The sequence below is a fragment of the Artibeus jamaicensis genome, unplaced genomic scaffold, assembly GCF_021234435.1.
Source record: "Artibeus jamaicensis isolate MK-2021 breed Jamaican fruit bat unplaced genomic scaffold, CSHL_Jam_final scaffold_833, whole genome shotgun sequence".
NCBI lineage: Eukaryota > Metazoa > Chordata > Mammalia > Chiroptera > Phyllostomidae > Artibeus > Artibeus jamaicensis.
In genome coordinates, this window is record NW_026522056.1 from 3,812,291 (window position 1) to 3,834,246 (window position 21,956).

The 21,956-nt window shown below is 40.7% G+C and overlaps 1 protein-coding gene across 12 annotated transcripts in view; it reads right to left on the reverse strand.

The window, feature by feature from the left end:
• Positions 1 to 21,956, reverse strand: part of PSD3 (pleckstrin and Sec7 domain containing 3) — a 554,618-nt gene that overhangs the window by 129,294 nt on the left and 403,368 nt on the right. Inside the window, exon 1 of one of the 12 annotated variants that reach the window (XM_053659812.1) lies at positions 18,982 to 21,886. The exons of 8 other annotated variants lie outside the window; for them this stretch is intronic. In XM_053659812.1, the coding sequence (XP_053515787.1) occupies positions 18,982 to 19,140 (159 nt within the window). In that variant the 5' untranslated portion in view covers positions 19,141 to 21,886. 3 more of the 12 variants (XM_053659813.1, XM_053659808.1, XM_053659806.1) reach the window with 3 other exon arrangements.

Sequence of the window (21,956 nt, forward strand, 5' to 3'; positions counted from 1 at the left end):
TTCCTCCACATATAGTCTGATCTATTTTTTGGATGTAAAGAGAGTCAAAATTGGTGTCCTGGACAATTAACTTAACCTTGTGTTGTGCCGCAGGTACAGACCCAGCCAGGAATGGCTAACGGTGAAGTGCCTGACTCCATTGAGTAGAGGCACCAGCACAAATCCATAACGGCCACTACAAAATTAATTACAAAGCCCTCAACTTATTGAAAGGGACTCTGAGGAATAATGCCTCTCACAATAAACATTTTTGAGGACATTATTCTCTAAGCTGGAGTGGCATTGGGCTAGGTGCAGGTCCGTCCACCTTGCCTTCGGGGGCCTCTTATGTAAAGGATAACAAAATGTGCTGCTTCGCTTACTGGAGATGTAGTCAGCTAACAGGAGTGCCCAACCTTTTACTTCCTACTTACAATATGCAAGGCCCTTTCACACACAGTGTCTAACATGTGACATTGTATTATGTGCATTTAGATAAAAATGAAATAGAAGAGAGAATAGACCAAATTTCAGAGTTTAAAGAGGGATGGACATCTGACTGTCACAAACTGGCCTCCTTAAGACAAATTAATTCATTTGCCTGGCATTTATTTTTTCAATATGCAATATGAGAAGGTTAGTTAAGAATATCTTTTAGCCCCTCTTCCAGATCTTACATTTTATGATTCTATAGCAAAAGGATCTCAGAAATCATCTGGTCCAACTTTCAAACTAGTTCTTTCCCTAGTCCCAGCTTCCTTTGCCTGTGTCCCTCATTAATTTTTTGCCATTGCTGCTGATTAGTAGGATCACTGCCTGCCCTCGAATCCCAGGCATGACTCATATAAATTAATAAAGAAACATCTTAAAATTGCACGTGGACAAGAATGTACAAGGAAGACAGGGAGAGAGGGAGAGAAGGAGGAGAGAGAAAGTGATCTGATTTTCTAAGGGGTAGGAGGTAATGATGAATCTGGTAAATTCATCATTACCAAAGGAGGAAAATGCAGGCAAAGACAATATTGAATAGGCATCCTCCAAAAAGATGTGGTGAGCAGCACCGAGGTGCACTAAACTAAACATGTAAGTGAATAAACATGCAACTGCTACTTATCATTTGTACCAAGGCAGTACTCCAAACTGTCACTAACATGCACGTGTCCATTTCCTCATCCCCTCTGAGGGCGGGCTTGGACAATAAGGTGTCGTGTATATTTACACAGAGTGTACGACTCCTAAAGTGCCTTTTTTCCACCTTCCATTGGAGAAATGCTTGCCTTCCATTGGATTGGTTGCTGTGTCTTAGAAAAAGTTTTTAAATATGCTAGTGAAAGTGACATTATTCTAAGTGGAACCAAAACTTAAAATGCTAAATAACCACTAAGTTTCTTTCTCTTTATTGAAATGTACTTGACATATATGAGTTTCATGTGTACAACATAGTGATGCTATATTTGTACTAAGTTCCTGCTTAAGAAAAAAATTTAAGTAGAGAGGATTTTTTCCCTTTGTTAAAACTGAAAATATATCCCTCAAGGTAATAAAAGCCAGATATGACAGGCCCAGCTAACATCATACTCAACAGTGAAAAGCTGAAAGCTTTTCTTCTAAGATCAGGAAAGAGACGAGGATGCCCACTCCTGACATTTCTTTTCAACACAGAATTGGAAGTCCTCGCCAGAATAATTAGCTAAGAAAAAGAAAAAAATGCATCCAAATCAAAAAGGTAAAACTAAAAATGTCACTATTTTCAGATGATATAAAATTACATGTAGAAAACCCTAAATACTCCATAAAAAACAGAGCTAATAAAAAAATTCAGTAAATTTGCAGAATGAGATTACAAAATCAATAAACAAAAATCTGCTGGGTTTCTATATGCTAATAACAAACTATCAGAAAGGGAAATTAAGAAAGCAATCCCATTTACAATTATTTCAAAAGGAATAAAATAAATTTAACCAAGGAAGTGAAAGGTTTGTACACTGAAAACTGCAAGACATTAACGAAAGAAACTGAAGACAATACAAGTAAATGTAAAGCTGTTCAGTGCTAATGGATTAGAATTAATATTGTTAAAGTAGCTGTAGTACCAGAGCAATGTATGGATTCCATGTAATCCCTATCAGAATTCCAATGGCATTTTTTTCACATTAATATGACAACTGACTAAAACTTGTTTGGAACCACAAAAACCCTGAGTAGCCAAAGTAACTCTGAGACAGATGACAAAGCCAGGGGCATCATGCTCTCCGATTTCAAACTATATTACAAAGTTATGCTAATCAGAACAATATGTTACTCCCATAAAAAGAGAAACAAATCAATGGAACGCAATAAAGAGAGCCCAGAAATAAACCCATTGCATATATGGTCAAATTAATTTATGACAAAGTTAGAGTGGGGAAAGGACAGTCTCTTCAATAAATGGTGCTGGGAAAACTGAACAGCCACATAGAAAAGGATGAAACTTGACCTATATTTTACACTATACCCCAAAATAAACTCAAAATGGATTTGACTTTAATATAAGACCTGCAACTATAAAACTCCAAGAAGAAAACATAGGTAGCAAGCTCCTTGACATTAGTCTCAGCAATAATTTTTTAGAATTGACACCAAAAGCAAAGGCAACAAAAGCAAAAATAAATCAGTGGGATCGCATCAAACTGAAAAGTATCTTCATAGGAAAAGAAACCATCAACAAAATAAAAAGGCAACCTACTGAGGGGGAGAAAATATTTATAAATCATATATCTGATTAGGGTTATAATCCAAGGTAAATAAAGAAGTTACACAATTCAATAGAAAGAATACAAACTGATTTAAAAATGGGGAGAGGAACTGAACAGATGCTTTTCTAAAGGGGATCTGAACTGACATTTTCCCAAAGACACCCAAGTGGCCAGTAGGCACATGAAGACGCTTGACATCACTAGTGATCAGGAAAATGCAAACAACATGAGACAGCACCTCATACCTGTTAGAATGGCTACTCCCAATAAGACAAGAGATAACAAATGCTGGTGAAAAGGGAATCCTTGTGGCACTGTTGGTGGGAGTGTGAATTGGCGCCGCTACTACAGAAAACAGTATGGAGGTTCCTCAAGATAATCAAAATTGAACTACCTTATGATCATCCAGCAATTCTACTTTTTGGTACTTATATGAAGAAAATGAAAACTCTAACTTGAAAATTAGTTATGTTCATTACAATATCATTTACTATAGCCAAGATATGTAAACAAGCTAAGTGTCCATTGATAGATGAGTGGATAAAGAAACTATTATTTACAATATGAAAACACACACATCCACACACAACACACACATCCACACACAAAGGAATATTATTCAGCCATAAACAAATGAAATTTTGCCATTTGCAATAATGTGGATAGACCTAGAGAGCATTATGCTAAGTGAAATAAAGCAGAGAAAAACAAACACTGTATGATCTCACTCACATGTAACTTTAAAACAAACCACAGAAAAACAACAACAACAAAAAACCCCAGCTTATACATATAGAACAGATTGGTGATTGCCAGAAGGTTAAGAGAAATGGGTAAAGGGGGTCAAAAGGTACAAGTCTCAGTTATAAAAGAAGTAAGTCCTGGGGATAAATGCGCAACATGGTGACTATAGTTAACGATGCTGTACTGCATACCTGAAAGTTGTTAAGAAAGTAGATCTTAAAAGTACTCATCACAAGAAAAAAATTTTTTTGTAACTGTGTACGATGATAGGTTTATAACTAGACTTATTGTGGTGATCATTTCTCAATGTACATAAATGTGAAATCATTATGTTGTACACCTGAAACTAATATGTGATATGTCAAGTATACCTCAATTAAAAAAAAAACCTTAGGCATATCATGAGTTGGCTTGAATATCAAGTCCAAATGCTTGTCCAACACCAAAAAACAAAGGCTCAAATATCTAAAGAAGTAGGCGGGTAACAACAAGTAAAGATAGCCAGGGAGAGACTCCAGGGGCCTGAGAAAGCTCCATGCAGAGGGGCAGCTAATGCTCAGCTGAGTCTGATTTCAACCAGGTGCCAACATAGAGTCATTACTGTGAGCTCTTACTATTTTTCAGAGGTAGCTAGAAGTACAAACTATTCGAGGCCTACAAATTTTCAAGTGTAGCAACAAAACCCAAAACCTCTGTGGGCCAAATAAAACACATCTGTGGTCCAACTGAACCCCAGTTTTGAAACTCTGAGAGTCACTAAATAGGTACAGCAAGACTTCTTGGTTTATGATTTAGAGATTTAAACTTCTGTATATTTGATGTTTCAGTAGATGACATTTCTATGATGTCCACACCTATGTGAGGCACTGGGATAAGAGATTTACTTTCACTTAAGTTCACTGAATTCTGCTCACAACAACTGTAGGAGTGTATTATTATCTCCACTTTAGAAATGATATAACTAATACTTACAAAGGTTAAGTAACCTCCCAAGGTCATAGAACAGACCTAGAGGTCTAAAGACAGGCTGATCAAAAGTCTGGCAGTGCTTTAACTGCCCTACTCATGACCCAGTACTGCCATATTATATATATGCTTTAAATTAATACAAATACACACTTATACAATGGAATACTGCTAGCACAAAGAAAGAAGGAGCTCCTAACCTTCGAGACAGCATGGATGCAACTGGAGAGCATATGCTAAGTGAAGTAAGCCAGGTGGTGAAAGACAAATACCATATGATCTCACCTATAAGTAGAACCTAATCAACAAAACAAACAAACAAGCAAAATATAACCACGGACATTGAAATAAAGAACAAATTGACTGTAACCAGAAGGAATGGGGGAGGGGGATAACAGAGGAAAGGAGGGAGAGGATCGTCAAGGAACGTGTGTAAAGGACCCGTGGACAAAGCCAAAGGGGGGGAAGGACTGAGGGTGGGAGGTGGGGGTGGGTGGGGTAGGGGAAGGTGGTGGCAGAAAATGGAGACAACTGGACCTGAACAATAAAAAATAAAAAAGAAATTAATACAAATACAGCGGTAAATTTTACAACTTTGATAAACTGTTTGTTGACAAAAAGACTTACTAGAAATCAGAGTTTATGAAGTTAAAACCAAACAATGCTCCTTTGGATATATTCCCAGAAGTGGGACTGCAAGGTCAAAAGGCAGATCCATCTTTAATTTTCGAGGTATGTCCATACTGCTTTCCACAGTAGCTGCCCCAGTCTGCATTCCCACCAACAGTGCAAAATGGTTCTCCTTTCTCCACACCCTCACTAGTACTTGTTGTTGATTTATTGATCATAGCCTTTATATGTGAGAGGGTATCTCACTGTGGTTTTCATTTGCATTTCTCTGATGGTTAGTGACATTGAGCATCTTTTTATAAGTCTATTGGCCACCTGTATGTCTCTTTGGAGAAGTGTCTATTCAGGTTCTTTGCCCATTTTTTAATTTCATTGTTTGTTTTTTTGGTGTTAAGCTTTGTAAGTTCTTTATAAATTTGGGGTATTAACCCCTTATCAGATGTCCTGGTGAATATGTTCCCCCATTCTGTGAGTTGTCTTTTTATTTTGTTGTTTTCCTTTGCTGTGCAAAACCTTTTTAGTTTGATGTAGTCCCATTCGTTTATTCTTTCTTTTATCTCCCTTTCCTGGGGAGGTATATCTGATAAAATAGTGCTATGAGCTATGTCTGAGATTTTGCTGCCTATGTTTCCTTGTAGGATTTTTAGAGTTTCAGGTCTAACATTTAAATGTTTAATTCATTTTAAGTTTATTCTTGGGTGTGGTGTAAGAAGATGGTTGTTTCACTTTTCTGCATGTATTGGTCCAATTTTCTCAACACCGTTTATTGAATAAATGATCTTTAGCCCATTGTATGTGCTTGTTTCCTCTGTCAAATATTGAGTATAGATGACAGCTTAGGGGGCGGGGAGGGAAGAGGGGAGAAGTACTGAGCAAAAAGGTAAAAGGACTCACCGATATGGACAACAGTGGTGTGATTGCTAGGCGGGGTGGGGTGGGTGAGGTATAAGGAGATTAAATGGTTATGAAAAAATACAATAAAAAAAAACATACTAATGTTACCATAAAAAGACAAACAATGCTATCCATATTCTTTAATTGCTTAGTCTTTAACTTTCTACTATATCAGCTCAGGACTTGTTATTTAGTCTACTTGAAAATGTTGTTTTTACATGGAAAGATAGGCTTGATCCTAAGCTCATAGTTAAGAAAACTTATGATCACGGCGCACATGAATCAACAGTCAGTAGCTCCAATTCCCCTTTGACACCTCACTGAGTCTTTACATTCTGTCTGTTCCTACATGGGACACCTTGCTGAATTCATATTTATTGTATTAGTCTAATGAACAACAACCACAACAGATATTTTCTTATAACATGTGCTGACATGTGAAGGGTCAGTATTTTTGTAACTACTAGACAATAATAAAAGTGCATTTTCTATAATAATATAGTATGTATCATGAATATTTATATAGAATAGTATATTTTTATAGCTAGTACAGGACTGTAATTCATGTTTGAAATAAGAATAGTTTAACAGTTGTAACATAACAGTAACGGTATAAATAAATTTCTTAAAACTACTTATTCATTCGTCTGTTCGGTCAACAAATATTTACTGCATCTATGCTATTGGATTGTCAGGTTGTCAGCTATTGGTAGAGGGTATAGGCTCTAAAAGGCCCTCGATGAACAACACGTATTTAGATTTAGCAGAAGTAGAAACAGACAATAAAGGAATGAGAAAACAACCAGATAAACATCTTCATCTGTCACTTTCTGGTAGGCTACTGGATAACTGTTATAAGGTCATTAGAATAAGCTAACTCAAAAAAGTAGCTTTAGACTGGAGAGTCAAGAAAGCTTCACTACAAGGAAATGTTGGGACAAGTGACAAGGTGTAGCCATGTGATGATAAAGCAAAAGAGCAGTGAGCAGCCCCTTGGTGTGATTCGGGGCGTCTGAGAAACTGAACACGGCCAGTGTGGCTAAAGTGTGGTGCGCCCGGGGTGTGGTGCCATAAGTGCAAAAAGGTGAGCAGGTCAGGTAGGGCTTTTTTGACCGGTAGTTAATACGTGTGTGTTGGGCAACCACTGCAGGATTTTAAGCAGGAGAGTGACCTAACTGATGTTCTTGAAGGTCGCCCTGGCTGTTGGGTGATGCAGGGACTGGAAGACGGCAAGGGAAGCAGCAGCAAGACTGGGGATACCTGGGTGGAGATAAGGTGACCTGGACTGGGGTGATGGCAGTGCAAGATTTGGGGTATATTAGGCTATCTCCTAAATTATGAAAGAAGGGTGGCCCATTTTCACAAAACCTCAGGCACAAATTGAAAATTGGGTAAGAGTCTCAACAGTAGCACCAGATATATCGCTATCTATTAGTATTCAAAGTCACTTAAGCTAACAATGAGGTAGACGTATTAGAAAATAGTGTTAAAAGAAAAAGGTGCAAAACAGTGTGTTTGGCATGTACCTGTGTGTGTGTGCATTTACTTACACAGACAGTTCTGAAGGGACACAAGAACCCACTGACCACAACTGCCTTCGGATGGGGCAACTGGGAGCACGGGGTTGGAAAGAGAATTTTCAATGTATAATCTTCTCTGTACTATTTGAGTGTTTACTACACCACACATATATTACTTTTTCAACTGAAAAATCTAGGTGATACTAGAGTTTTAACTCCTTGCACATGTCATGAAGTCTTCTGCTTCTCTTCATTTCCCACAATGTTTCATAAATTACCTTGATCACAGCACATGTTTTAAAAATTCACTGGCTGAGAAGATGAGAACCTCAGTGACAATGACCCTAATATCACAATTATGACAGGCAGCAAATGTAGGGAAAAAAACCCAATGGACTGGAAATCAATAGACTTGTATCAAGCCCGCCTCTTCCATCAGCTCTGTGATTTTAGGTCACTAACACTAACCTGTGATTCTTCCTCTGGTGGGATCACAACACCTGCCTCACAGAATCATGAAGATGAATGAAAGCATCAGTATGAAAACTTTTGTACTCTGTAAAGCCAATGTAAATAAAAGGTACTACTGTTGTTATACGCAGTCTACCCCTGTCCTTAGACCTTGCAGAACACTTGAATTTAAATGTCAGGAATCTGTCCATTCCATGCCCCTTAGCCAATCAATACCTCATGCCAGACATATGCTGGGTGTGGGGAGAATCACTTATTTTGAATCAAATTGGCAGTTTGGCATCGTGGACAAAGTAGGTCCACAACTAACGTTTACTGAGTAGTTAACACATACCAGGCCCTCTTCCTAGGGTTGTACATGCACCACACCATTTACTTGTCACAAAACCCACGTGTATCATGCCCATTTTAGAGATGTGGAAGGTGGGGTGCAGAGAGGTTAAATGGTATTAAGTGGCAGATCTCAAAAAGAAATCACAGGGCAGTTTGATTGCACAACTTTTTAATTTTTTTCCTTGACTTTTTATTTTCCTTAATAAAACCTTTCACTTCCGGGGCACGTAAGCTAGCCTCTGCTATATAATTCTCCCCCCACAATTTAGAAGGATAGGAGTACACCGTCCCTGTGCACTGTACAGAGTATACGCTATATGCTTCAACCAGTAGAGTATTCTCCCAAGGATCTCAGAATTTGGAACAAGACTCCAACCTGGACATCTAAATCTGTTTTTTTTTTTTAAATAGCTAGAGTTCTGTGTATTTCAGAAGAGGCTAGGTTGCGTGTCTGATGGGGGCGGGAAGGGGCAGCCTCCATACAGCAGATGTGTACTGGGTGCTACTACATACTACATGCTGGACTCTGGGCTGAGCATGTACGTGCCTTTTAGACTTCAACCTTCTACAACCTGTGGAGTATGATTTTCTCCACTGATGTCAAAGCTGCGGGTCAGGCAGACTGTTACCTGCTGCAGGCTGTAGGTGGCCGGATCAAATGCAGGACACCTAGCTCCACATGTGAGAGGAGCAATGACCACAGCGACTCCGCCTCGTTGGACAGATTGCACTGACCTTGCTGACTTGTCAAGAAGAAGGTACTTGTTAAAAAGAATTTTTCGAGGACTGTACAAAATAGCTGTGCTTTTCAAGGACTAGACTGAAAAAAATGTTTCTTTCATGGTAATGGAACGAGATGTTCATGGGAAACCAATGGCTTGGAGAAGATAAATTTCCCTCCAATCACAATTCTTGGTAAACAACCAATATAACCTGAATGTCCTTTTTCCCCCTTTTCTTTTAAAAGTCCCTGCACCTAATCCCTGGAGGAGACGCTTTTCTGGTTGCTGTCAGAATCTATGTTCCCGAATTACTCACGACCCTGAATACATGCTTTTTTTTTGCCTTGCAGACCAGCCTTTTTTTTCTCGGTACAAAAATGTGAACCTCCGGTAAACCATGAGAAACTTTTCTTTAAAGCATAAGTATACCCCAGATTTTGCAAGACACATATTTGTACTAAACAGTACTTATTATTTAACTGGGTGCTCTATATTTTTATTTGCTGATTCTGGCAGAACCCTAGCCCACTGACAGGACTTTCAGGGGCAGCCCTGCACCTCAAACACAGGGCTACCCCCCTCCAGAGCCCATGCTGTCGTTCGCCACGTTATCCTTTCTTCCTTGCCCTTCCCAAACCAGACTCGCAACGACAATGACAAAACCCTCCTGGGAAGAGGATATGTATCCCAGGTAAAGAGGTATTTTCAGTGCAGTACAGATGGAAGGACTGCGACATATCATGAGAGGATCCTCACCTTCAAACTGACGCAGACATTAAAACTGGTGTCCAAAATGATGCAGACGTGATTTAATGTAGCAATCCTTCCGGTCTGAGAGCTGGGACAAAGTCAATGTAATTAGGTCTTAGTGAATCACCATCTTCTTCCATATGCATTAAGATGAACGTCCAAAGTGGTGTTCAGCATATGTAACTATTCCCTGACCTGTGCAAGCACGGTGATTTTCAAACTCATTGCCTTCATAATCACCTCCTGATTTTGCTTTTAATCCTTACACCCTAATCCTCTGGAACTGTAATTTACTGATCAAAACCTGTCTGGATTTGGATAGCTGAGCCATGCTTTGGAAAGATATAACAATAATCAGCATTTTCAAAGAAGATTCTGGACTGTACTTGCCCTAATCTGTGAGTCCCTCTTGCTGGTAAACTGTACTTGTTGGGATATGACACCATAATAAAGATGCTTCACAACTTTACAACATAAGGAAAACAGATTCAAAGTGACCTTGTAAGTTACGTGCAGTATTTTTTAAATACCAGAGAAAAATGATCAATTATATTTAACGATTGTAGAGACAGATGATAAAGTTAATGGACACCGTTAAAAATTGTTTGCTGGGCAACGTGCAGTGTTCTTTCATAAATGGCTTGTAGGAACTGATCCCTGGGGGTTTGACATTTAGAGAGATCACCAGACACGGCATTTGTTCTCAGCCATTTCCAAGCATTAGACAAAGCAATGAAGACAAACCAAATGGGAACAGATTTTATCTAAAGCAATCAATACAGCCAAATTAAATAATCTAACCCAGTGGCCACCAGGCTTTTGAAGTTCATAAAATGGAAAATTTTCAAAAGAGGTTTTAGGAACCTACACAGAATTGTCAGCTTTTCATTCAAGTGAGAAAATAAATTTAAACAAAACAAAATACATACTATCTACTACCACCACCATTCCATAAAAATAAGTAATAAAAACAATCTCAAAATACAGGAACGTTTCCCACAAAAGGGCCAGTTGGACCCAGACATTGCACTACAGCCCGAAAGCTCTGCCAGCAGCCAGCAGCAGCAGAACAGTCTAGTCCTGTAACTACCAGAGTACAGTGTTTAAGGAAACATGTAATTTTTAAAAGACATCTTCTGTTCTTTGGTGTTTGCTGAACAAACTTAAGATGCACAAACCAGTCTAGTCATTCCAGTTTCACATGTATCTATATATGCTATTTTCTTTGCTATTCATTTTTTATTTTCTATCAAAGCAACACATACATATCATTTTATAATAAAAATTACTATAAGGCTGATAATTAACATGACAGTCCTTTGTTTTACCTCTGATTTTTGCTGCCCAGAGATAACCTCTTTCAATTCCCATTGGGTTTTTCTATTTCAGCGTGAACTATTGACTTTCAATGTGAAATTCTGGAAAAAGAGCAGTTAGTTCTCTTAACACACTCATGTGCACACACATGCACAAACACACACCCTGCTCACTCTTGTGGTCTCTCTCCTCTCCTCCACCCCCAATCCTTCCACTAAAATTATATTGCAATCACGATCTGGAGGTACATCGTTTTTAAGTGCCTACATTACAAAGATGCTGTAGGTATAAACTGCCCCTGAGCTGTGTGCGGATTCTGCTACATTTGCTTTTCATGAACTCTGTTTTCCCTGGGGTTGGCCATCACCTTGTTTTGCTGCTGTTTACTTCGTTTTCTCAATGTCTATCTCTGGTTCATCTCCACACTGTCCACCAGAACTGGAAATCTCTCCACATGGTCCAGCACATCTCTTGTTCTCTCAGTGACATTGCTGCAAGCATCCTTGGAACTCTGTTCTCCCACTATCTCCTGCAGAGCCGCTGTCCTAGGGCTTCCCTTCACCATCATCCTGGGGATTCCCTCTGCCTCTGACTATTCCACTTCCTGTTTCTGCATATCATGCTTTCTCCAAGCAACTGAGGAAAGGTACCCAGGTAAGGGCAGATAGAGGAGGCTGCCCACTGTGAAATGCATGAATGTTTCACTCAGTCCTGCTATTTTCAGTGTGGGAATCTCACTAGGGCCTGGACTGAGCCTGATTTGCTAAACCAAAAGGTTCTGGGGCCATCTCCCCAGAGAGGAGTTTCGGAAGACATGGGGAATATGGTCTCTCAGATGTACAAAGTAGGAGAGGCCATGGGGAGGGTCCAGTTAGTGATTGCGGAAGTGTTACAGGGACCTTCCTGTTTGGACCCACTGCCCTCAGAGGCAGCTGGTGGCTCCAGTTCCTAGGCCTTTCTCATGCTCTGTGGGGGGAAACCAGCCCCTTCTTTTCTTGGCTTTGAGGTCTGTGGACATTTGGGTTTCAGCTTTCTCTGGGGTGCTGAAATAGCTAGCAAATCTATGTGCTTTCCATCATTCAATTTTTTTAGACATCTTGAGGGCATCCTATCTTGCTCTCTCTGTTCTTCAATACCTATGAGTTATACTGTGGTTTGAGTGTGTTTTCAGAAGCACAGAGAGACAAGTGTACCGTCACCTTAACCTTTGAGGGCTATGCTATGGCGGCATGTAAGCATCACTTAATCACAGCAGAGGGCTGATGAGGCACAAAACACCCCGAGGCCGCTGCCGGACCTAACAGACGTGTTCTGGAGAGCCTTTCTATCTTACCTGTTTTTTTTAAAAGTGTTTTGAGGAAGAGAACTGTCATAAACCAGCACACTGCTGGTACTTTATCACCCCTTTAATTGACAATAAAAAGCTTTTTTTCTCTCCAAGCACTTTTCTGTATCTTTCTGCCTATAAGGTCTAGTTAGTTAACCAGCCCCCAACCCTGCCTGTTTACTTATGCTGGATTAGAAGAGAACTCTGATAAAAAGCTGGATAGAAAGTAAAGCCCTGTTATGAGCTGCTGGGGCTCCAGGGGCTAGAAAAGGCCTTGCTGTTTGCTCTGACCCCTGGCATGCCCCCGGGGGCTTCTTGGTTGTAGACATAAAGCTGACCCTATCAAATTGAACCTTGGTGCAAGAAGGAGATGATTATGTCTGGGATGGATTTATAAACTCATCTGAGTTACAGGTATACCTCTGATATACTGCAGGTGCGGTTCCAGACCACCACATGAAAGCAAGTTGTAATTTTTTTTTTTTTTGCTGGTGGTAGGTCTTGCCTTCAATTTCTAAAAACTCAACATGTAGAAAGTGCTATAAAGTGAAGTGCAATAAAATGAGGTGTGCCTGTAGTGGAATCATAGGAAAACCTGGCTCCTCAGATTTGAATCTGCTGATAATAAGTCCACTGACACCTCTAGCTGCCTTGGGTACTGCCTCACACACTAACGTTTAACTGCAGGCCACAGCCAGCGTCATGTCATAGGACGAGTCGGGCTGTAAAGACGAGGCCTTAGCCTGTGCTTGCTTAAAAATTTGGACGTGAAGCATTCTAAGTAATCTACCTAGAAAGACACATTCTGCTGAAACTAGATGATCTGTGCATACAAACAATACATTAAATGTTGTACCATTGAATGTGGTAGACTAGATTTTAAAAATGTAATGAAAAATAACCTACTTAAGAATCAGATGATGGTTAAAAATAATAATTAAAACCAAAGCTAGAAGAGTAGCCCCCCGAGGAGCCACCTTATCCAGCTATTCACGATTTCTGCCTCGCTGCAGATGAGTAAGTAAAAAAAAAATTCTCCAAAGATTTCCTATTAGTCCCTAAACTGAATGCAATGCCTGAAATTCTAAACCAGGCAAGCAGACACAATCTAAAACAGATCGCAGTTAAGGACAGGCTTCATCCTAAAAAATGTAAGACATCTGGTCGCCATGCCTATTCCACACAAATGCTCAGAGTTCCCTACGGTTCACCTCAGGTTGCAGGTTGTCAGGATGCTAACTAACCTCCCAGGATCTGCAACAACAACAAAAAATTGTACTACTTTTTCCTCCCTTACCTGTCACAGATTTTTCTTCTTTTCTTTCCTTAATTCGAACAGGGGTATTATACTAGCTTGCCAAGAATGATGGCGTGGACCATCATTTTCCTTACAATGTTCAAATACTGTGTGGAAGCTCAGAAACACCTGCTTGAATGTGTCCGTATAGAAAGGTATGAGCGTAGCAGAGCAAAAATGCAGGATGGACTGAACCTGGGAGTCATCTCAGAGACGCTCAAACCAAGCACATCATCACCAGCACTTTAATCAAGTGAAAATGGGTAAAAAGTCATCTATAGGGCTACGTTCCAGAAGGGGCCAGGTCTCTTAAGATCTCCTTGGGCTAAAGATTATATTAAATCAAAGTGTGTTAGTCTGGCAGAATCGCACCTGAGGGAAACACATAACTTTGATAAAATATGGCAAAGATTTTAACCTGGACATAATGAGAGGGTATCTGGGGGGAGTTAGGGCCCACGGGAGGAGGTCTTGCACTCTAAGTCATGGTGAGAACACTACAGGAAGAACCCTGCTCGCACCAGAGCTCCATGGTTGTTAACAGCCCCTCCCCTTAACTTCCTCGTCCATCTTGCATGCACAGGACTGCAACCCTTCCTTTTCCCTAAATGCTCCTCCTGGTGATGAAACACCTAGTTGATCCTGTTTTTCTAGTCAACAACTTCTTGGAACACAATAAATAACTCCAGTGGAAAGGTAGTAGAATCAATAAGAGGAAAACAGAGTTCTGGAGATAAAATTGTTTTTATCTTTGTATTACTAGATTTACTTTGTAAAAGACACCTCCTCTCTGCTTCTCTCATGTGCCAGGGCTCTAACCAGTACAGAGAGAAATTCTTGATATTTTGACCCCAACAGTTTTAATCTACTTCCCTTCTGAAAGGATCCAGCTAATGGGTGAACTTATGAGGTTAACTGATGTTCTACTTCAGTTTAAGAATAAAAAATATGTAAAAAGACATCTGTGGGAAAATTTTCACATTACGGCTAGGGATTTTCCCCATGTTATATGAAACAGACATTTTGAAGAGGCGGATATAAATGACTCATTCAACCAGAACCTCCTACCAGGCCCCGGACTTAGTCTAAAGAATAGAAGGGAATAGTAAGGAAATGGCAACAATCTGCAAATCTCCCTCGGAAAACTTCAGGTTGCAAAAGGGTACTGTAATGATTTCTTCAAGGTTCCTTTGTGGATAGATTTGATGCACAGGTGGAGAAATGAATAATATTTACCTAACAATGCTAAAGAAACAATAAGCAAAGCCTGCACAGGATGCAGAGAATGGAGTTGCAGGCACCTTTCAATTCTACTGCAACATGTTTGGCAGAACCATGAATCAGGCACTCCCATCTTCCTTTACCATGTTTACGGTTAACATCTCCAAGGACAGGAAGAGGTGTGTTCAAAATACATACGAAAGTCACCCTTCTTGAATCTAGCTCAGTCTTCAGGTTCCTTTCACAGAAGAAATACCTCCACCAACCTCCACAAGATTTCTAAAATTAACATTGCTCAGAATAAAGATACCGTTTTGTCAACCCCTGGATTTTACAGATGAGTTTCAGAGAGAAGTGACTCACCCAGATGCCCACTGCCAACGAGCAAGCGGAACCCAGGCCGGACCACAGGACGCGGTACCAGGCACAGGGGGCGGGAGGCTCACGCTTTCATCCGGCCCCACCCAGAGGAGCACCCGGGGCTTCACTCTGAAACTTCACTGTTGGAGAGATTGGTTTCTTTGAATAATAGCTTTAAATAGTTCATTTGAATCCAAATGATAATTAGAAAATTCTTGGTGTAATCTCTAGTCTCATTATGTTCCTAAAAAAATGCCTCCATATTATGTTCAACCACCACAACATGAAGAAACAAAAGCACTGAGCTGAGATTCCCCGTTGCACAATGTACAATGTAGTTTGACAAGAGACAGGAAAGGAAAAAGGGATATTATCAACGTGAACTTTTACAGATGTATGTTTTAAACCTGCAGTGCACTTACTTGAGTTTAAAATTAAGCCACACAAAATAATGTATATTTGAGGTTTACCCAGATCCAGAGGAGAAGTGTGGAAATGTCTGTCAGAACATCATCTTGTACCACACACACCAAATTCCAGAGTATTCACATTTAAAGAAATTGATTTCAAAATATTACTTTCATCAAAGGAAGCGCAACCAGCAGGCCCACAGCAGGAAGGTCTGCACTGCCCCCTCACGGACAGGAGCGTGAGTCACCGGTGCCTCTTCCTATATCAGGCCCTTACCTGATAAATAACTTATTGAATAGATCTAAGTCAGACTTAATTGAGATGTTTTAATAATGAATGCATTCTCCACAAAATGCATAAATATCGGTCTAAAAAATCTTGACGTTTCTGTACTACCCATTTTATCTGCTTCATAATTTGATGTAAACAATGTTATCTAGAAAAGAACAAAGCCACACTCTCCAGAGGCCTGAAGAGTTCAATTTTAAATACTTAAAAGAAAAAAAAGAAAAAGCCACACAAAGGATTGAGTTGAAAAGAAAATAACCTATAGACTGTGTTTCAGTAGTTTAAATACTATTCAATATGAACCACAAAGGATTAGAAAATTCAATTTTCTGAATTTAAAATGGGAACAAAGAAAGCTTTTAAGATGTTTTTGCTCAAAGAGTATCAATCCTTTCAGAAGTCCTTTAACATTTGCTTCAAATGAAGAACAACAACAAAAAGGAATAAACCAGATAAAAAGTGAGGACTACAATGAATCAATCTTTAAACAAATCATTTGTTTTTAATGAACATAAAACAGAAGTCAGAAATGCAGAAAAATGAAAGCTTTCAAGGACTACAAAACATGTTCTAACTCCAATTCTCTGATGATGGTCAACAATTAATATACCCATTCTAGAAAAAGCCCGAGTTCGAAAGAGGCAAAATTAAAACCCAGGAGCATGTTACAAGTGAAGGGAACCTTCCCCTTTCTTTGGGGAGGGAAGTGAGGGGTAATTTCTTCTAATCATTAAATTAAACATCTGATAATCAAAAGCTGTTATTTGCATGATTAGCAAGAGGAACACCATAAATTGTTTTGAAGTGCTGGAAAAGTACTACCAGATCTAAGGAAGGTGAGTGAGAATACTGATTATTCACCTCCAGAGTAGAAATGTAAACTGTAGATAGATGCTTTGATATGTATTATGCACATCTACAATATAGTTCAGTTTGTTCCATTCAGGGTGCAAGCCTCTGTGTTATTCAGTTTACTTCACTCAGGGAACAAAATGGCTAGTTCAATTTATCTGATATCCTATAAATGTCCAAAAATTAATAATAATAGCATAATTTAATAATATTCTATTGGCTACCTCCGGTGTTCAATTTTAAAAGACTACATAATCCTATAAAAATATGTCTTGTGAGATATTGGGAACTTTGATATACATTCTTCAATATACATTCCAGAACTCAGAGACCACATATGCCTGAAAAATATAATTAAAAACATGGACTATAATTTCTAAAGTACTGTGTGATGACTTATTAGCTACAGTTTTACCAAAGGACTGTTTACCAACAGTCTTTTACACTGTTGGCACCTTACAATGTTTGCAATATGCCCCCAGAGGTTTGGCTTTCTCTTGCATAGACACGCATCAGAAAAGAGAACCTGTTCTGTGTAACAGAGAAGATAGTAGGGAATCTTCATTTTGCTTTTATGCTAGATTCCAACATTAATGCTTTTATTCTAGCATTCTTTATGCTAGATTAAAGCACACAAACCACCATAATTCTGGGTGAATAAACTGATATTACAAGCTTAAATTACCCTAGTGATTGGTGATAGTTGAGAATGGTCTGTCAATTTCCCAAAGCCTCTGACTGCATACTGTGGGCATCGTCCTGACTACAACAAAACCTAAATGCTTCTTAGCACTCTTCGCAGAAGCCCATTCTGGAGACATGTTGGGAATCACTGTCTCCCTGCACTTGGTTATTTAACGATGTACTGAGCCATCCACGTCCCCACTTCGGCAGGAGACAACAGCTGCCACACCGCAGGACGTCTCATCACAGTTTCAGGAGGAACCGGTACATCCCCAGGCAGGTCACATTCACAGAACTGTAAAGACATGTTTTCCCTGAAGGTACAGCTTTCAAAAAATACCAAGGAGCTACAGCTGAAGGGATTCCAGCTAGAAAATGTGCTCATGATTGATGGGGTTGGATCCCACTGTGTCGGAATCTAAGGGGGTGGATAGGAAGCCAACATGTTTCTTCAAGTCACACCGAGGTATTTTGCCCCCTTCTCCCCCACCCCCGCCATGTTTTGAGGGAAGCCTATTATTGGCAAAGTCTTTTAATAATGTAAATGTCATAGAAGGGGACTGGGAGGGTTAAAAGCCTAAGTCACTTTCAGTGGATCTGGATATATAACCCACATGAAGACCCCCCCTCCTGAGGCCTTTTTTGTGCATTATCAAACCTCTGAATTGCCATCATAATCATCTACATCCCCAGCCACAGAGTTCTGCGATGCTATGATTCCGTGATTCCATTTTTAAACCTGTGGAGTGGGAGTGTTTCTGAGTCCCCTGCTCACACAGATGGTGGTGGGAAGCATCTCAAGAATATGTTACATGTAGTAAATGCCCATTTCACTACGTAATCACCCCCTTCGCACTTCACATGAACAGAGATGATATTATCCTACAGACAGCCTCCAAAAAATAATTAACGGCAACACATAAGAAACACACGTAAGGAACATGAAAGAAGAAATTCTTCCCAACTGCATATACCTGAGTTTGAGGGCTCTGAACAGGACAAGAATGTAGTAAAATAGGACCCGGTCACTACTGTGTATCAGCTCTACACACTGGGAGGAGAGCAGGAGAGAAAGCAAGAGGAACTAACTGAACGACAAAATCACAGACGATGTCTCTGTATTCCCGTTCTAAAAATACACTGCACTGACAAATCATCTGTCAAGGCAACCCTTCTGAGACTGAAAGCGAGATCAATGTGCCAACCACCACTTTCCCACAGTCATCTCACGCTGAGCATTGCTTAGCCCTTCTCTTCCACAAACTGGCTCTTCATGAAACTGACCCGGGCCAAAGCACCCTTCTTACCTGGAGTTCAGATAGCATCCCTCTCACCTAATCTCACCTGCTTCTCTTAGAGCCATTTTATACACCTTACTTTCTCAGTCCGTCATTGAACATTAGACACTGCCAAAGACTCTACCGGATTTCATTATCCTAACATACAATTGTCAAGCTGGTTTAAGGCGGTATTTCTTTACCTTGGTCTCCTTAGCAGAAAACTCTGAGGAGTTGGAAATTTTCATAGACTTTGACCGGTGGGACTGCCGCCGGATAGAATCCTCCCGGGAGTACTTCACGGAACCCGAGGTCCTCACCCGCACCTTGCTGGCACTCTGAACGCTATTCACACCAATCATTTTGAAGGTTGACTGGGGAAGGGGTTTGGAGAAATCAAAAGGCACTTTCCAAATGCTGCGAGGCTCTAATGCTGGAGGAGCTCTGTCGGTTCTGCCTGAGCAGCTCGGAGCGCTGTGATCCGCGCTAGCTTACAGAACACCAGGCTGCCTCCCCCAGCATCTTCAACTCCCCTGTTTGCAGCCAGTCTGATTGTTCCAGGCACGGCTCACGTCACTGGCTGCGAGGAGGAAAAAAAAAATGCAATCCCACCCCTGCTACTCGGTTCTCCTTCTCTCTCTCTCTCTCTCTCTCTCTCTCACACACACACACACACACACACACACACACACACACCACATTCGCACACTGGAACAAATGGCAATTGGCCAGGCGAGCAATTCATTAACATTCCAAATAGCAACACTATTTCTCTGGTGATACTGTGCTGTAAGCTCATTAACGTCAACAACAAAATCGAGATACCACAAATAAAAGTCTCAAGTAATCTGTTAGGCACCATGTGTGCTGGGATCAATGATAAATTTCCAAAAGGGAAATTACCCAGGGACCTCAAAAGGCTCAGCCAGTTGCAGGCTAGTACCGGTGGTAGCCACAAAGGCATCTATCTCAATGATCATTTATTTTCCTTTCTTTCCTGTTCTCGGCTGTACATTGTTTAACAGTAATTCCAATTGTATTGCTTTCTGAAGAATTAAATGTTTCATACTGCTTTCGGCTACTATAGTCAGATGTTTAAACAGGAATTATGTCAGTTTGTATGAGAAATCAAGAATAAAAATGCTATGCTACCTCCGTGACACACTGAAAAGTGAAAGAGAAAATTGGTTGCTTAGCACGTGTTAACTTTAAATATGGTTTAGAGTGAGAACTATAAAACCAGTGGTGATCAATAAGGAGCAAGAAGCTTTTCCAAGCGCTGTTAATGCTGTCAGTGTAGAAGAACACACACAGTCTTCTGAGAAAGAATTACAAAGTGGGGATCATGAGAAGCCCAGATAATTCTGTTCCTGACACAGGCAGTTTGCTTGGGCGCAGGACTCAGCATTGCAATGCCTCACTCACCTAACGTCCCAAGGGTGGACGGGGTCAGCCAGATAAACCTCCAGGCAAAGGAGGTTTTAGCGACTTCATAAATTACAACATTTCAAAGCAGTTTTCAAATGCTAATCTGGAAAGACCAGGCCTGTCCCACTCCTCAAACAGGAACTTTTCTTTGATGACTCAGGATTACAAGTTTTGTACAGTGTCTGGCAGGGTGCTCGGCACTCTCTGGGGAGCGGGGCACCCCGGCTGGCTCCCCACTCACTGTCAGTGAGCCCCGGGCACCGTGAAGTTTCACCCTCACGGCGGGGGCTTCCTCCCACCCTCCTCTGCCTGCTTCACTCTCCATCTCTTTCTAGTACCCGCTGCTTCAACTTTGCTATAAGCAGAACAAAGACATTAACTAATTTTGGTAGAATTTTGTCTAAAATAACAGATAAAAGGTTTTGGAAGATCTTGGGGAATCTCTGCTTCTTTAAGAATGCACTGAGCTTAAAGTCTATGACATTATTTTAGCTATTTTGAGGTCACCCTGCCTCTCTTGACAGGTCATTTGAAGGAAGTGAATACCTGTCCTTTACGGTAAACTTAGAAGAATTTCTGCAGTGACTTTATACTTTACAAAGCATGTAACAAAGTCATAAAAAGTGGTGGAACTATAACATTATGGTAAAAGTGATCATTTAGAATATGCATAATTCTATCTTAAGCATATGATGATTCTGTAGGCAAATATCTCCATTTAACACAAGTAAGCCTGAAGTAAAACCCATGAGGGAACTAACAGCTGAGCCGAGATGAAAATTTAGACAGGATTATGTAAAAGACACGAGAGACCCTGCCTCCGTGCGGTTATAAATACAGAGCACTGGTTTAGAAGAAACACGTCTTTTGGTTATTTGTCAGTCACCATAGTGAGGAGTTAGACTGCCTCCTGATGAACTTAGCTTCCTTTTCCCACTCAGAAGAAGAAAACCATGTGCACAGGGATGGAAGCTGATATACCGCTTGATTTCTGAGGAGTGTAGCAGAAATATGCTGTCTTTGCCTGAATACAGCAGGTCCTCAGATAACATCACTTCATTATAATGTTAATGAGGTGCCGGAGGACTTTAACTCTTGTTTCTATGAATTAACCTGTGGTAAAACTGATTTCATTACACATCATTTTGCCTCAAATGGCAGAGACTTCACGACATTCAGGGAGGACTTACTGTATGCTACCTTCACGCAAAGACTGCCCAACTGGCATCATCGTTCCTGCGGTGTCATTACTAATAATAAAATTTCCATCTACTTAGCCCTCCACTTTCCGGAGGTAGCATGTCTGATAACACGACAGTTTTGTGAGGTGTGCGAGGTGATGTTACCACCCCCTCTTTATGGACAAGTCCGTTGAGCGGCTGGGACAGACCCCACCGTCAGGTCCTTGCTGTCAGCCACACCACAGGCCACCCTGCCTCCCACACTCTATGCCGTTCACATTACCGGTGCCTTTGGACACCAGGAACGAACCTTTCGGCAAGTCGGGGAGAGAAAAGCCTCCCCCTGCCCCTCCCTGGCAGACCCTGTTCCGATCCGATCTGTACCTGGACAGAGTGAACAGAACAGCTGCAGGGCCTCTAGGGGCCTCGGAACAAACAGATGATGTCTAGACCGCCTGTGAGCGTGTCCACAAGAGGCACATAAAGAAGAGGGCAGGGCCCTGGGCTGCTCTGCTGCGTCCTGCTGACCCACACTCAGTTCCACTGCTGTCCACGACACCGTTTCCTTC